Source organism: Cynocephalus volans, chromosome 9, assembly GCF_027409185.1.
Source record: "Cynocephalus volans isolate mCynVol1 chromosome 9, mCynVol1.pri, whole genome shotgun sequence".
In the NCBI taxonomy this organism is placed as follows: domain Eukaryota; kingdom Metazoa; phylum Chordata; class Mammalia; order Dermoptera; family Cynocephalidae; genus Cynocephalus; species Cynocephalus volans.
This window is the reverse complement of record NC_084468.1, coordinates 45,958,748-45,976,311: the sequence shown is the minus strand read 5'-3', so window position 1 is coordinate 45,976,311 and position 17,564 is coordinate 45,958,748. Positions and strand designations below refer to the sequence as shown.

Sequence of the window (17,564 nt, the reverse complement as noted above, 5' to 3'; positions counted from 1 at the left end):
AGAATTCAGACTAAAAACTGTAGGGACAAATACCCGGTTTCTTCAACAACAATAGGGGGCTAAAGCCTACAGATTAGAAATGGCTTAAAGGACATATCAACCAACTGCAATGTGTGGATCTTGTTTGGTTTCCCTCAAATATTCACATATTTTGTTTATATTTTTATATTTATTTTCAAACAGGGGAAATGTGAATACTGGACACTCAATGATATTGTGGAATTATACTGATTTAGAAGGGTGTGATACTGGCATCATCATTATGTTTAGAAGAGGCAGTCTTTGTATTTTAGAGCTACTCACTGAAAATATTTACAGATGAAATTCTATGATGCTTGTGACATTCTTCACAGCAATGGGAGGATGAAGTGGGTAGAGGCAAAGCAGAAGGTTGGCCATGCTGATGAGGTGTTGAAGTTGGATGATGGACACATAAGGGTTCACTGCATATTCTCTGAAATGCTCCCTTAAGAAAAATATTCATTTTCTTAAAAGTTAATGTGAGGTTCAAGTCCTCCACATTGAAATAAAATGGTTGCTAACTGATTTTCAAACAAGCTGAGGAGTAGCCTAGAAATCATGGGCTCCCTACTGGTTTTTTTTGAACCGTCCCTGGTCAACTGATAGTAAATTTTAATAAGGTCTATTTAAATGTAAGCCTTAAAATTCTCACCCCAAACAAGAGGTGCTGATCAATGATGACTACAATGGATAAAAGAAATTGTCAAAACCTGGATCAAGTACATTAAAGCAACTGACTTTATAATTACTTAAGTACCCATACCTGTATACCTAAAGCTGGTCCTTTCATTGAAATTGTTAACTGACATCCTAGTAAGCACCTGAGGATATCTCCTTAATACCTTCAACTAAGACTGAGGTCACTGGGTATGCCTTCTTGCCCATAAGAGGGTACCACATTCTGTCCCTAGACAGCCTTTATCTTGGATTCCTTCCTGAGGACCAGAACTAATAACAGTGACATAGGCAGCAAGAGTCCTACTTTAGTGCCCAAGAATTGACAGAGAAGGAAGGAACTTTCGAGACCAGAGTACTTCAACCAGTGTCAATTCTCATTTTGAGGAGTTCATTTGAAACTTGAGAGCTCATTATTTCAAGGATCTCTGAAAGGCCACCCAATACTAAAATGCACAAAGTCAGACGAAGTCACCTGATATCATCTCTCTCCTTGCACCTCACCCAGGCCAACTACAGTAACAGGAGAGTTGAAACTCAGTGCACAGTAGGGCTGACAGTGGCTAAATGGCACTTTGTCAAATGCTAAGTGCCATCAGTGTAACACAGTTATTATTAAAACCAAAGTTCACCAGACTTTAACAAGAGAAAGATGAAAGAATTTTAAAAGCAGGTGCAGAACCTCCAGTTTTTGGAGAGAGTGGAGAGCATATAGCCTGAACTCCTGAAACATCTCTCTCGGCTGTAGGAGAGCATTCTGGCAGGTTCCGGAAAAAAATAGTTCCTTGGCAAATTAAAGGCTGCGAAAGTCCTGAAAGTGAGGACACCAGTCTGTGCTCCCCAGTATTTCACACACTTATTCAACCCTTCGGTAAATCCTTCACCATGAACACCAGTTGAATGTAGAAGCCCACTGCCCTCGGGCCGGCCCATGGCTCACTCGGGAGAGTGTGGTGTTGATGACATCAAGGCCACGGGTTCGGATCCCATATACGGATGGCCGGTTAGCTCACTGGGTGAGCGTGGTGCTGACAACACCAAGTCAAGGATTAAGATCTCCTTACCGGTCATCTTTTAAAAAAAAAAAAAAAGAAAGAAAGAAGCCCACTGCCCTGAAGTTAGAGAGATTGCAGCAGTGAAAAAATGGACATCAGCTAATGCGCAGCCCTCCCCAGGGCCGGACAAGTGGCAAGTAATGACAAGCACCTCAAAAAGCTTCCAGGCACTCAGCTCTTACCCCTGTGTATCCCCACCCCGAAGTCAATCTCCTTTTTCTATTCTGGCTGCCTTCTCTGATCCTCCTCTTCTCCATAATCCAGTCCTCTCTGACTCTGATTACCTTTCCTTTCGCCACTTTCTTCCTTAATTGACCATAATTCAAAATAAAAATAAATCTAAATTAAACTGCATTCTATGAGAGATCTTCAACTTTCTTTTCTTTCTTTCCTGTCCCTCTCCCTACTCCCTTTCTGGACTCTTGAACCTAAGGTCTAGGGAGAAAAAGAAGTCACTAGAACATAAGCCCCCAAAAGACAAAGATTTTTGCCTGGTGTGTTCCCTGCTATACCTCCACCCAACACTTCTTCAATAATTGTTTGTGAATAAATCTATGCGTTCCTGGTATACAGTCAATTTAAAAGATACCAGAGGAGACCAACACAATGAAGCTGTAATCTTAAGCACAGCTGCTGTTCCAGGTGTTGAATTTGGAGAGAGGAACTCACCACACCCTGCACTGGACTCTCCTTACCTGCAGGCATCCACTCACTTGGCCAGCCTCTATGGAAGACAGTGGTTCTGAAACTAAGATGATCATTTAAAATAATATCCCTTAAAAATGTTGGAATGTAAATTAGGCAACACTTTCAGATCTCCTAAAAAAACCTACAAACCCTTCTGCATATGCTAGTTTATTTTAAAAAGCAGGAAGAGGGGGTTCTTTTTTATCAAAGTGATGCATTTTAGTTCAGCTAAAAACTTATTTATTTCCCTGCAGTAAATATACAGACTATCATAAAATAAACAGAAAAACATTTAAACATTACAATTTAGCATTTTCATTGGCTAATCTAATGACGCATTTTAGATTAAGAATCCTGGTTTAATTTAACAAATATGAAAATCTTTAAAACCAGTCCATGAAGTGTTTTACCAGCCAATTCAATATTGCCCATTTCTTACACTGAAAATCTTTCCAAGGTACATTCTCTCAACATTGGCCATTAAAAAGGAAATCTAATTGTAAAAATTAGGATGGAAATGCACTTAAAATATTTTACAAGCTAAAAATTGTATCACTTTAAAAGTACCTGTACTGCCTTTATTCCAGTCTTTCCAAATAGAATTCAAGGTTTTTTAGACATAGTCTTGCTTTCTTTTTAAGCATACACAAGCCAAGTAGAGTAATAGCCAGTGTCACCAGCCACCTTTCACACTTCTAAAATCTCCAGAAAATATTTTCCCCAGAAGCCAGTATCTACATTGGATCCCTTTCAATAAATACTTCCTTCCAATGAAAAGGGACACTAATTTCCAAAGTTCTTTGTCATAATACCCTCCTTTGTTCTAACTCTTTCAAGCAATTCCTCTGCTTAAGAGTCAACATAGGCTATTATATATAAATTACTGGGAGTCCCAGATTGTTTTCAAGAATTTTCTAACACCATTTGAAATCATCTGAGTCACGTGGGGTAATCTCAAAGAAGTTGAGATATTTTGCCTCATTAAACAGCTTAAAGATACAAGAAAAGAAGTAAGATTTCTCCTCTTTTTCCTTTTCTTTTTTTTTTCCCCACTAAGTCAAGAACAAGGCATTCACTAGCAAGTACCATCAGTCTCACCTTTTCCCTAAGTGACAGAATTCTGCCCACCACAAACACCAGTGCCTAACTGCCTTCTAATGCAGGACTGGGGAATCCCGGGAAAAATCTGAAGATGTCCCAAGCCACAAAGGACCCTTAAGCAAGGTTTGGGGGTTTGCTTGTTGTTGTTTTTGCTTTAATGAATGAATTGACATAAGCAAGATTTATATAGTCTGTTACATACCAAGTTCATCATTTGACTAAATATTTAAAGTCTGTTAATACACAAAAAATCAAAGATTATCTACTGCCACTATCAGATGTTGAGCCCACAAAATCCATAATCCTGGCTGAGGGTTGGGGGTAAAGTGTAGGAAGGTTGGGGAGGGTAATTAGCCTTACACTTAAAAATAACTCAAAGTACGTATCAGTACTGGATTTGCACTGTACATACAACAAAGGTAACACATGCAAAATTGAGATCCAAACTTTTCCATTTTCTAAAGTTATTTCTCTGACCAAGCATGTACTTGACCAGATTACATTTACAAAAACCTCATCACATATGGCAGTGTAGGAAATACTTCAATTATAGAAGAGTAAAAATCCAAGTGCCCTCAAAAGTATCCCATCTCACCTTCCACTAGTCTCTGCAGAGATTCTGTGAGAGCCTTTGGTCAACTCTCACCCTTCACTTTTGATGTTCACATCTTGACCAAATCCTGTCCCACTCTTCAAGATTTAATTCAGGTCCCATATCTTCCTTTGAATCAGCCATCCAACTCAAGAAGTGATGCCTATGGCCTCCACCCAATGGTAACGAATATGACCAGAACTTTTGTTTAAACTCTTATTATAAATCATGTTACATTAGTGTCTACCTTCCCACATTTATTTACCTTCCTATAGATTCTAGCCTCCTTAAAGGCAGGTATTCCATCTTAGACATCCTCACACATTTCCACATGACAGGTAAAATGATGTTATCAGCTAGAAGCTGCTGAACTGCAACTTTGTTTCTATCACCTTCCCCCATCGGAAGCGGGCTGATCTAAAACATGCCATTGAGCCATGACCATGAAATGACCAAAGGGAATGAACAGACGGGAAGGGAAATCGGAGTGGTGGGCAAACCACAGAGTGAACCATTCATCCTTGAGTAATCGAGGAAAAAGGGCAAACCGGTCAGTCTAGGTGTGGCTTTGGGTGATCACCGAGTACAATCACTCTTAGGTTAGGGCTAAATGATGGATTCTGGATTTCTCTAGACCTCCAACTTCCTTTTATTTTTTTCTTGTTGTGACACTCAGTTTAAGCTACCACACTGCACAATTTTTTCTGTGGTTAGATCCCCCTACCCCCAACAGATTAATAACCCATTCTTAGGCTGTGGGTTCTTCACCGGCTGTTTTCAGTATAGCCAAAATTGTGAAGACAGTAGTGAATCAATCACATTAGAGTCTACTCAGCATTTATAAGAAAACACTTTACCCCACAGCCATGGCAGTGAGAAAAGAAAAACGGCTGGTTATTTTCACCATTTCCAAATTATTTAGAAAGGATTTCAGACAGGCCCTTAAAGGGTCATCAAACCAATGGAGTTGGGCAGGACCTACCATTTCAAAATGACAAGTATTGGGCTTTCCTCATACCTCCAGCGAAGACCCCATAGCTAGGCTCTGGTAATGCAATAAAGTCTTTTCCAACCCTTCCAATTAAAGAATTTTCCCTGAAAAAAAATCTCAATTTCTTTCCAGGGCAATTTAAACTACTCTCACTTTCATCCCATTCTTTACTCACACACTACAAATATTTGAAGACTGTCATTCACTAAGCCTTCCCTCACCTTATCTTCTCCAGGCTTAATAAATCCAATTTCTTTAAGTTGCTTTCACAGGGCCTATTTCCCAAAGCTTTCATCAACTCTGTCCTCTACATTCAAAATGTCCATTCTATTATTCTCTGAGGAAAACAGAAAGCATACCTGAAAAATGGCCTAAATGCAGAGAAGAAATAATAGGATTATCTCACCACTATCTATTTCTTTCATGAAAAAAGAAATATAATTAAATTATATTTCATTACATGAAATTATAAAAGAAATATAATTAAATCACTTTTCATTATATGACTGGTACACAGTTAACACACAATTCTTTATAATCCCCAAATCCTACCACAATATTACAGAGCCATGTTCTGCAACTTTGGGGTTTAGTTTTATTTCTTAAACGTGGACCTGACCCTAAGAATTTCATTTACATCTACCATCATGTCTGTAAAACTGAGTTTCAAAAAAATGTAGCCTGTAAATAATCAATGAACAAACACATCAGAGCCCAATATCATATTCCTTCCCTCCAACAGGCTAATCATCCTCTTGGCTTTATTTCCATTAATTCCATAATACTGTACCCGCCATTGCTCCCAGTTACACCCAGGATAACTCCTGTTCTCCTTCCTCCCGATCTCATCAGTGCCTGACACATAGTCATGTCACTTAAGCGCTGTGCCTTCTTTCCAGAGCATGTACCCTAACCTAATACCCAGGCCCTCTATCCCTGTATGCAGAGATGATCTAAACAGTCTGACTGATTATCCTTCTGCTCAGCTCTCTACCAACATATAGCTCTCAGCCATGAGATTAACCATCCCAAAGAGCACCCTCTAAGCCCCCTCCCCCTTAGATGCTTGTTCACCAATGCTCATAGCAGCATTGTTCACAATAGCCAAAAGGCAGAAGCGACCCAAATGTCCATTGATGGATGAATGGATAAATAAATGTGGTATATACGTACAATGGAATATTATTCAGCCTTAAAAAGGAAGGAAATTCTGACCTATGCTACAACATGGATGAAGCTTGAGGACATTATGCTAAGTGAAATAAGCCAGTCACAAAAAGACAAACACTGTATGCTTCCACTTATAACAGGTACCTAGAATAGTCAAATTCAGAGACAGAAAGTAGCATGGTGGTTGCCAGGTGCTGGGAGCAGAAGGGAATGGGGAATTGTTGTTTAATGGGTACAGAGTTTCAGTTTTGCAAGATGAAAAGTGTTCTGGAGATGTGGGTGCACAGTAGTGTGAATGTACTTAACACTACTGTACTATACACTTAAAAATGGTTAAGATGGCAAATTTATGTGATGTGTACTTTACTAAAACACACCCTCCCTCAGTCTTGGCCACCCACAACAAGGGGGTGTCCACATTTGGAGGACTTGACATCCTGCTTCCTCAGACTTCGGAGTGGGTTAGGAAGTGTGCTTAACTGGACAGAATGGTGGAGCAGGTAGCTGTGGACTAGCAGGCAAAGCCTGGAGGGCCACTCCTGGGTCAAGTCCATCTTAGCCTTGACTTCAAAGCCTTCTTCATAATCTGTACTGAACTCAACACTAAATATACCTTTCCTCTCCAATGCTCCTGGATGCTAAGCAGAGAAGTGTATCTTTCCAATCTCTTCCCCTCCAATTCCCTACCCCCAACCATCATACCAATCGAAAGATTTGATGATCACCAAATAAGGTCTTTAATGTCTTGCTCCATGTTTCTGTAGCCTTTTCCATTGAAGCCTCAACTACAGACACTCTACCCTCCCACTTTAATGTGCAGAAATCAATCTCAAATATTATTTCATGGACACTTTTAGGATCCCTGATCTCCATCACCTGCACAGCAAGACTTAAACTCCTCTGCTTTAAAATCCTGCCCGGAGCACTTTGTACTCATGACAACAAATTCTACTTTGAATCAGTGGCTTGGCTCTTGCCACCCCCAGCCTATAATAATCTGTAGTCCCTAGAAGTACCAAGGCATAGGGATTGATAAACCTTTGTTAAACTGAATCCAAAATGTTTACTGAGCATTTATCATGTTCAAAGCATAGTGTAAGTGCTGGAGAACAAATGTTAAACCGATATTTACTGAGTGCTGCTGCGTGTCTAGCCTGGGGCAATGGACAAGTTCAGTTGGGTTCCTGAACACCTAGAGAAAGAAGTCAAGGAGAAGGTCCTCACTCTTAAGCAGTTTTCAAAGCCACTTATAAGGTAATAGAGTCCATGGATCCTAGGTGAGGTACACTCACTTATTCACTCAGAGAAAATGGCCATTTACAGACTTCCCTCCACCCCACCTAAACTTTTATTCAGAATCTATGTCCCCTTTGGTGGAAAGTAAGCTAAGAATAAAAGTAAACAAAGAATCAGGGAGAGAAGTAAGCATTACCACTAGCCGTGGACTTCTTAAAAAACTAGACATGAAATGTACACACTTCATCTTAATAAAATTTAAAAAAAACACACACTATATAATCTGGTTTTACATGATTACCAAATTTTTCCTAAGAGGCAAAGATGAAAGAAGTACACAAGAAAATGAGCCTGATAGTGGAGTCCGCACAGTTCCTCTGTAAAGGGCATGTTACGTGGGGAGTCTCACTTAATCCTTGTAGGAGCCTAATGCCATCATTCCCATTTCACAGATGAGGAAAAGAAGCTCAGAGAGAGGGTAAATGGTCCAGTCCCAGATCACACGGCTGGCAAGTGGCTGAACTGGGATAAAAATTCGGCTTGTCAATTTCAGAGCCCAAGCTCTTAACTCTGACACATGCCCTGAATAATAATTTAGCTTGCAGCTTAAATTTTGCAAAAAATGTCGAAAGCCTAGCTGTCAGAAAAGAATGCGTTGGAAGATAACTAACAAAAGTGTGTCATGACCAAAATGTAAGCATGAAGGTTAAAGCATAAGATGAATGGGAAAATTATCAGGTACAAATGTTTCTGTTAGAGAAATCTGATACGTCTCGGTTTTTTCTGGGGGGAAAAAAAAAGTCCAAGATCCATTCAATCTCTAAGACCAGTGATTCCTATCTATTATACCAAAAGCTATATAAAACTCAACATAAAAATTAAAGGTTTCTTTCATTTTAAAAGCTGTCAAGTTAGTACTTATTGTTACCAATGTGCAAAGATTATAACAGAGGAATAGTCAAATTCTACATACTGGAGGAGTTCGCTCAGCTATTAGATGCCTATCCTGTCCCAGAGCCTGTGCCAAGCACTTTCCCAAGAATCTCTTTCTAATCTTCAGGGCACTTTATTAAGAATAAGCATTATTCTCATTTTAGGGATAATAATAATTCCTATTTTACAGATAGTACTTATGGCTAACATGTATTGAGAACATACGATGAGACACTATTCTAAAAGCTTTATAAGTAGCAACACATTTACTGACACAGAGACGTTAAGTAATTTGTCCAAAGTTAAACAGCTAGTAAGTGGCAAAACTGAAGCTCAGAAAGATTAAACAACTTGCTCCAAGGCTGATGGAGCTGTCAGCCATGGAGCCATCAGACTAGCATACGGTGTCCTGCCTATGCTCCTTCTACTTGTCACCTGCCTGGTCCCACCTGCACTCACCAGGGCCCAATGTAAAATGCCTAAGGGCTGGTAGTAAAGAGCGCAGAGCCTAACACAACCTAAAGAACACTGGTCCTATCTCAAGGCACCAGGCAGCAGGGTCTTCAATTCCTCAAGAGGAGAGAAAAATCGAGATTTTTTTAAAAAGATGACTGGTAAGGGGATCTTAACCCTTGACTTAGTGTTGGCAACACCATGCTCTCCCAAGTGAGCTAATCGGCCATCCCTGTATAGGGATCCAAACCCGTGGCCTTGGTGTTAACAGCACCACACTCTCCCAAGTAAGCCACGGCCAGCCCATCGAGATCTTAATATAAGTTCTGTAGATGTTTAAATATTGCCTCAGTGTTTTCTAAAAAGCATCATGTGAGCCAAACAAAACATGTCCACAGGCTACCAGCTTACAACTGCTCTTCACTTATAAAGACTTAAGTCAAAAGATGAACTGCATGATCATGACCAAAAATGTCAGAAATCAAGAGATGCTACACCAGACTTACAAGTCCTCTCTTCTTTCAGTGAAGATTTACACTGGATTTGCCCTCAATTGAAACTTTTACCTCTGCTTACTCTCTTCCAAGCCTTCCTCACTCTGGACTTAGAGCTGTGAAAATATCAATTCAAATTGCTGAAACTGCATATGAAACTTTGCATATTTGGATTCCTGCAAATGTCATTTAATCCCACCTTCTTAAAGTTGCCATACATGAATGCAGCAAAATAAAGCACTTCCCAAATCCTAGCCTGCCAGCTTTTAAGCTAAACTCCTTCTGGAGAAAACGCTGCCACAGCCTTGACCACTACCTTTAAGCAGTTCAGCTCAGAGAACTGAGCTCAGGACACCACAGCTCATTTCCTTGTGTCCTTTAATCAGCTGGAGGAGACTTGAGGAAATGAGTCAAAATCCTAAGGGTAACTTCTACTGACTGTCAACAACAGCAGCAAAATTCATCAGCACAACAACATCTGTACATAAATGTGATCCAAGGGAAGCCCATAAATACTTGGCACATTTCTGATGAGAATTTCTTTTGGGAGAAGGAAGGCTATGAGTGGAAAATTGTCACTATATCTCACCACACTCATCCAGGGTAAACAGCCAGTGGTACCAGCCATCGCTGGGGGTTTTCTCTTTCACAAGTATGCACAAGTATACAAGGCTAAGGCCATTTTCATTTTTATTTTTTGGAGTGGGGGATGGATTTCAACTGACTTCCATCATCATTTTAGAGATAGCTCATCTTCATTTCTGAGGGACCCTAACTGGAATGGAGCAGCTAATACCTAAAGCCCTCAATATCACAGGGTCAAATACCTACACCCTTCCTCCTCCAAGCTATAATTTAATGAATCCTCACTAAGCAAATTCTTCCCTGAAGTTGAGAACACTCTAACTCAAACATCATAAGACAGGCAATTCTAGGTCTTTTCCACCAAAATTGAGAAGACGGTGACATTGCCTGTCCTGTATTCCCAGAACCTCCAACAATGCCTGGCACAAAGTAACCACTCACTGAATGTATTTCAATGAGTCTTTACTACAGATTCTGGTGAGTCGTGTAAATGGATAGAGTTTGGGATATGGAGCTGACCTTAGGCTTCACCACTGATTATTTTGAGCAAGTGACTTATCTAGTTCCTTCAGTTGTAAAAGAGTAGGAGTGGTAACAGTATTACCACCTGGGCTTGTTGAGAGTACTGGAAATAGCAAGTAAAAACCCAGCACAGGGCTTGGCACAGTTTCCAATTAAAGAGCAAGAGCTATGTACAACACACATGTAATCTGAAATTTAAGGCACATTAGAAAGCATGTGGTAAACACACAGCATACATGATTTACAAAGTCATAATAAAAGTGTGGATGAGTAGGAAAGACCAGAATAGGGATAAATGAGTTGTCTAGGATCCTTTTATAAAGCCATTGTCTTATTTCCAGAGGATAATAATCCAGAATGCCTTGTGTCCAGCTGCTGAGAATGACTCTAGCCTCACACACACAGGAACAAGGGGAAGGTATGATTCACTATTCCTTGCAGGTGGGGCAAAGGAGCTGTAAATACTGAGGGGGCAGGGATGGGGGCCAACTAGCCCTCGAAGGACAATGTAGGGGAGCATGTGGGAATTGAGGGGAAGGCGGCATAAACCACAGCTCTCTGACTTAGCCAGGGGCAGACCAGTAGGACGCAGCTGTACACCAAGTGGTCCCTGTGACCAGCACAGGCAGAGGAATTTCAAAAAAGCAGGAAGATATCAGGGAAAGAGCTGAGAGAGTGCTGTATCTACGCTCAGAACACTGGAGGAGAATTGTGGACCCAAAGGATCCTTCATATGCAGATGCCTCATTGTGCTTTTGAGGAAACTGGACTCCCCAGAATTTAAGTGACCTGCCCAAGGACACACAGCCCATGAATGGCAGAGAAAAGGAGACCAAATTGGAGGGGCTGAGCAAGCCTTTGTCATTATACCACACTGCCTCCCAGGAAACAGACCTTGAAATTTCCTTTGCCAAAAAAACTATTGGATGGAGCAGGCTAATTATGAGGAAGGTTAAATTTTTTAAAAAGGGAAATAATTGTCATGATTTGTCTTTCTAGCTTCCTAGAAAGGTCTGGTTCATGTACCTTAACTAATATAAAAAGGCCAAGGCACAAAAACATAAAGACGAAATGTGTCATTTTGAGCTAGGCGATCAAACCCGCCAAGGAATCCTGACACTCACTGGTGACCCCTCCTCCGTCACAGGGGTCCAGACGCAAGGGCTCTCTTCCCCCACAGGAAAACCCTCACAATGCCTTACAAGACCTGGATGGTGGAAGCGGCATCTTGAGACTTTCTGGAGAAACTGACCGGTAGCCAACAGAGCCTCACAACAGTTCATTGCAATGCTTCCCTAAGACTGCTTGATTCCAGTTGAGACTCACTTTCTATCCTTACATCATCAAGGTAACCATAAAGGATTTTTCTAAAAAATAAAAAGACCTGGGAGAGAGCAGGGCTTCAGGAGTTAGCCAGGCGACCCGCACGAGAGGGCGCATCAGCGACACCTGGAAAAAAGGGAAGAGGAGGCAGGAATCTGACTGGGGGCTCCAGAAGCCTGCAAATCCTCCTCCACTTTAAGATACAAGTTCCCTCGTGGACATAGCTGGATTTTCCTAACAGCTTGAGGAACCAAGTAAGACTGGCAAGGAAGTTCCACTCCATCTCCCACACCCCACCTTAGGTAGTCCTGAAGTACAAATATCACGCGGGAGGAGGTGTCGCGAATCTCAAAATTGCCGAAGAAAACGGGCACCTGCGTTTACAAGTCGCAGACACCGAAACGAGGGGCTTCCAGAGCCCGCCAGGCTGGGCAGGCGGGGTGGGAGAAGCCGCCGGGGTCGGTCACCGCAACGTCCCAGCGCGCTGTCCCTGCCTACCCGGAGCACGCGACAACCGCAGCCTCCAGCCGCTCCCGGGCGCGTGGCAGGAATGAAACAGCACCGCGGCAAAAGGGGGCGAGCCTCCGGCTCGGGATTTACGAAAGCAAAAAAGTCTGCAACCTAGCGGCTGCTTTTCATACGCCGTGCCCGAGTTGTCCCTGTCGCCGCCACCTCCAGGCTCCTGGGGTCCCGCCCCAGAGCCGCACGCTCCCCGCGCAAAACGATAACCAGAGGGACGCGAAGCACCGCAGCCTTCGACTCGTCTGCACGGGTGGCGCCGCAAGCTGAGGCGGCGGCGGGTCTGTCCCCAGCCCTGGGCACAAAGAGCGTCCGCGGTTGGAAAGCAGAAGCCGCAGAGCAAAGAAAAGGCTCTCCAACTTTGCCCTCGACGCGGCCGAGAACCTGTGGGGTGGTCCTCGGGTGCGCGGGTCACACACACAACTTTTAACAAAAGGAAGCTGTGACCGTTCCTCTCACGGCGACATAACGCGCTCGGAGCGAACCCCCGAGCCGCCCGCCTCTGCCTCCCGCGTACCGTCCGCACAAAAGCAACCCCCAACTCCCCCGGCCGCCCGCAGCCTGAGCCTCGCTCACGCCTAAGCCCCCTCGCTGCCCCCGTTCTCGGACGACCTCCGGCCCAGCGCCAAACGCCACCAGCAGTGGGGGCCCCTCGCGCAGGTGAGCGAGGCAGAGCGCAGGACAGTCCCGGGGCCGCCTCGAATCTTCCCGGAGGCTGGAACACGGAGGGCCCGCAGCCTCCTCTCCGGACGCACTCCTCCGGGGCACAAGCTGCCCCGGAGGGTCGCGGCCCGGGTGGCCGCAGCAGTGTCCCACCTGTCTGGACGCGGAGCAGGAGCAGCACGCAGAGAAAATCCCAGGCGCCGCGAGCGCCTCTCATCGCGGTGGCTGCGCTAGGACCGGAGCTGTGTTCCACGTTCCAGCTCTCGCCCAAGTGCACCGAGCGCGGCAAAGCCGAGCCCCCAGAGCCGCGAGCGCCGAGCAGCTGCCCCTCCTCCCAGCGCCCTCCCCCTGCGCGCCGGCCACGCCCCTCCTCCGCGCCCCTCCTCGCCTCCCCTCCCTCCCTCCCGCCTGGGTCTCGCTCCCTCCCGGCGGCGTCTGGCCCCAGCTCCTTCGACGTGCTCATCCCGGGGGGCTGTGCCCGCTGGGAGGGCAAGGGGGCTGGCGCGCAGGCCCTCGCCGCCCGCTCTTGACCCCCGAGCCCCTTCATCTCTCCACCTCTCCTCCCCTGTGATGCGGTCTGCCCGCCCGAGGCGGCTCCCGGACGAGGGTGGTGCTGCCCGCACGCTGTGTGAAGCTGGGCACCACGCGCACATCAGGGCACGGGCCTGCCACCTGGCAGGTGCTCCCCAGACAATAAAGGTTGGCCGCCCACCCCTAGCGCACGCTGAGGAGGAAGCAGGCTGGACGCCGCTAGTGATGGAGGTGGCGCGGGGACGGGAGGGGGAGGGGGGTTGGGAAATTGGACCTCGACATTCTTCTCCGTTCCTGTTAGTCGAGGGGGACCAAGCGTGGCGCCTAGCACCGCAGTAAAAGGCTGAACGGGGGGTTAGGTAATTCTTTATGCTCAGTTTCTTCACCTGCTCCGTAACCTGTAAGAACACAGCTGGATTCTATTGGTCGGTGTGGCCTCCGCCCAGCAAGCCCTTACTGAGACTTTGGTAGAGACTGGGGCGGTGGGGTGGGGAGGGGTGCCTTGCAAAGTTTGCTCTGGGAGCCCTGGGCGCCTTCCCCCCCCCCCCCCCGTACGGTTTCTCCGCTTCTGTATCAGATCACAGTTACAGGGCTGGGGATCCCTGCGTTCCTCTTAGCTGCCCTAGCACGTCCCAGGAACAAAATAAAAGTAAAACGATTCTCTTAAGCCAGATTACATTGCTTAGGAAGTGTGTTACCCATTTACTCACTGTGGCGATCCTTGAATGGAAGGTAATAACAGTTATCTGTATAGGGCTTTATAGTTCTTCCCCAGGCTGACTGTTATTTCATGCTCACAGTAACAGCTTTGTGAGGTAGGTAGAGCAGATATGTTTATTTTTTTAGTTCTAAAAGTGGCCCAAGATCACAAAGCTAATAGAAAGGAAACTCAGGGTTTGAACCCTCATTTTAAGACCTCCAGTTATGATGAGATTTCCCTATGCATTCTGATAAAATAATAAAACATCCCTCCAAAGAACTTAACAATGGAAAATAAATGGAAGGCGTCCATCAGAAAAAGGGGATAGAATAATTTATGTACACCTAGACTCCTCTAAAGTATCATCCAAAATTTATAATTAATAATTTATAATTGCCCACTTAATATTGAAAGCTCTCCAGTTTGATGGTGCCAGGACTCAGGTTGATTTAAGAAAAATGACTTTTAAGGCTAATCACTTAAAAATTGTCAGTACTAGAGGACGATCAAATGATCAGTGTGTATAATTGCCTCTCTTTAAATTTGTGTATTTATTCATTCAACAAGCACGTATTAAATGTCTACAGTGATGCAAGGAGTAGCTAGGCACCAGGAGTACTATTGTTCCTAGACAGATGTGGGCCCTGCCCTTACAGTCCTTACAGTCAGGTGGGGAACCCACCCTCCAGGGTCCTAGCAAATGGTTCAAGTCATCCAGCTGTGGCAGAACTGAGACTCAAAAGGTCTCTGTGCCCCGGATGATCAGGCCACATTTTTTCTAAGAATGACAGATAAAAGATACCACTCAAAGCAATCATTAGTTTCTGGGATCTTGATTTATTTCTAAAATCCATTTTGTATTGAGAAAAAAATCACTGAGTTAAAATATCAACGTTATGCCTGAGAGAGAAAATTTACAATTTTCTTCTTCAATCAACTGATATTGCAGAGGATAAAATCTTCAGCAGAGTGGGTGAAAAGAGACCATATTGCAATTTAATTCTAGACAAGAAACTTCTATGGAGGGGGGAAGGGAATTACACAATACTGGACTGATTCCTGTTTGTCATTCAACGAACATTTATTGAGAACCCAGGTAGGCACAAGACCTACAAAAATGAATAAGACAAAGGTCCTGCCTAAGGGAATTCACAGTCCAGCAGGGAAAACAGGCACCCAAAAAAGAAACTATAATATCTGCTAACAGAACTCATGTTTAGCCAGTACTCACCAGTTTAGCCATATTGATTGGTAGAAAATTAAAATTCTTCTGTACTGATTTGGAAAAAGCCATCCCTAAACACCTCCTAAGTGCCCCCCTTACCCCAACTCACCCTTGAGAGATCCCAAATCATCTTAGATCCAGCAACTGAAAGTTTAATGCTGGGCACAGCAGAGCCTCCAGTACCTGTGCCTTTAGAGTTGTTAGCTATTTTTAATAATACCCCCTGTCTGTTTTGTACTAAAAGGAGGCATATCTAAGGTGCTATGAGCAAACTGCTATGTGAATGAGCTATACTGTAGACCAGCACTGTCCAACAGAACATTCACAATGATGGAAATGGTTTATATTGGAGGTAGGATGTATGGATCAGTTCTATTCTGTATTTTGTGATGGTCCTGAACTCTTTCATGAATTGTGCTTTATATACTTTATTGTTTTCATAATTGTTTTAGTGAGAACTCTTGATTGCAGCTGGTAGAAACCCAGCTCAAACTGACTTAAGCAAGCAAAGAAACCTAAAATTTATTGGCTTTCATAACTGGAAAATCCAGGGAGGATAATGTTTCGATCTTTCCTAGATCCAAGGACTCAAAGTCATCAGTACTTGAAGGGTGGAGGTGTTTGTGTGTGCATTTTTCTCCATCTTAATCTTTCAGCGATACTTTCCTATGTTGCTTTGCTGTCCTCGTGTTTATTCAGGCAGCTCTAGGATTACAGCTCATTAGTACCAACAGAAGCAGAGCTTTTCTTTCCCCATAAACATCTCCTTTAAAAGTACTGAAACTGAGTCTCACTGATCTGGCTTAAGTCATGTGCTCATCCCTAACCACTCATTGAAACCATAGGAATGGAATATGATGAGTGGCCAGGTCTGAGTCACATGTCCACCTCAGAGCAGGGGCTGAGGGCCCACTTCATCCACACCACGTTGCCTAAGATGAGGAGAGGTGTGCCCCATGTACTCTCACCATAAGGAGGATTGCTGCTGCACAAATAGAACAAAAGATGTTCAGTGCCTCATATTTCTGACTATAAAAGTAAAGAAGCTTATTGTAGAAAACTTGGAAAATACCAAAAATTATATATCAAAACAAAAATCACCCAAAATATAACCACTGAAAAGTTCATTTTAGCATATTTCTTTCTAATCATTTTTCTCTGCTCATATGTGAGGGTTTTTCCCCCCCCTTTAAGATCTTAATATATTTGCTAGTTTTCTATTCAGTTTTTTCATGAAGAACATGAGTGTTGTCCCAGATCATTAGAACTTCTTTGGAAACGTAACGTAAAATGGCAGTATAATGTTCAATTTTATGGATATACCATAATACTGGATGTTTAATCATTTCTCTCTATATTTTTTTCTTCTTGTTTTTCTTTACTATTATAAATTACCTGGTGATGAGTATCTTGGTGAATAAAACTTGCTTGTCTCTGATTATTTATTTAGCATAGATTCCTAGGGGTGGAATTACTATACCAAGAGTATAATACTTTTTAAGCTTGCTTTTTAATAATCCTTGTTTTACTGGTAATCATTTAAAAGTCTTTTGTCCATAAGGTTGAAAAATGAATATACAATCCTCATTGTTGGACTCTACACTAACAATAACCATCTCACGGTTTGTGAGGATGAGAGGAGATAATGCATGGTCTTGATTACAGCTTTCTGTAATCAAGATCCTCTATGTGCCAGATGCACTACATTAGGTGCTGGGAGTACAAAGTTAGATATAACACAGAGGTTGCCCTCATGGGATTTATAGTGAAAGGGGAGAGACAAGTAACAGGGACAAAGACTACATTGTTGTAAGTACTCTAACAGAGCTATGCTATACACAGGGTAATGTCTGAACCCAGAGGAGCACCTATGTCATAAATGCAGTGACCTCCTGAGGCTTCCCCAAAAATGGGTCAATAGGATGCCGAAGGATCGGGAGGAGGGGAAGGGAAAGGAGAGGAGGAAAATGTTCAAGCAGTGGGAAGTACCCATGCAAAGGGCTAGAGGCGTGAAAGGGCACAAGGAATATGCCGTGCAGTTAGGGAAGTGGGACTTGGAGGGGAGGGACGTTGAGACCATGGTGATAG

The 17,564-nt window shown here is 43.5% G+C and overlaps 1 protein-coding gene across 4 annotated transcripts in view; it reads right to left on the bottom strand.

The window, feature by feature from the left end:
* The window catches only part of KIT (KIT proto-oncogene, receptor tyrosine kinase), a 77,202-nt gene extending 63,965 nt beyond the window's left edge, over nt 1–13,237 (bottom strand). For all 4 annotated transcript variants that reach the window (XM_063108253.1, XM_063108256.1, XM_063108255.1 and 1 more), the window contains exon 1: nt 13,174–13,237. In XM_063108253.1, coding sequence (XP_062964323.1) covers nt 13,174–13,237 — 64 coding nt within the window. The remainder of the gene's footprint in view (nt 1–13,173) is intronic.
* Nucleotides 13,238–17,564: the final 4,327 nt, after the last annotated feature.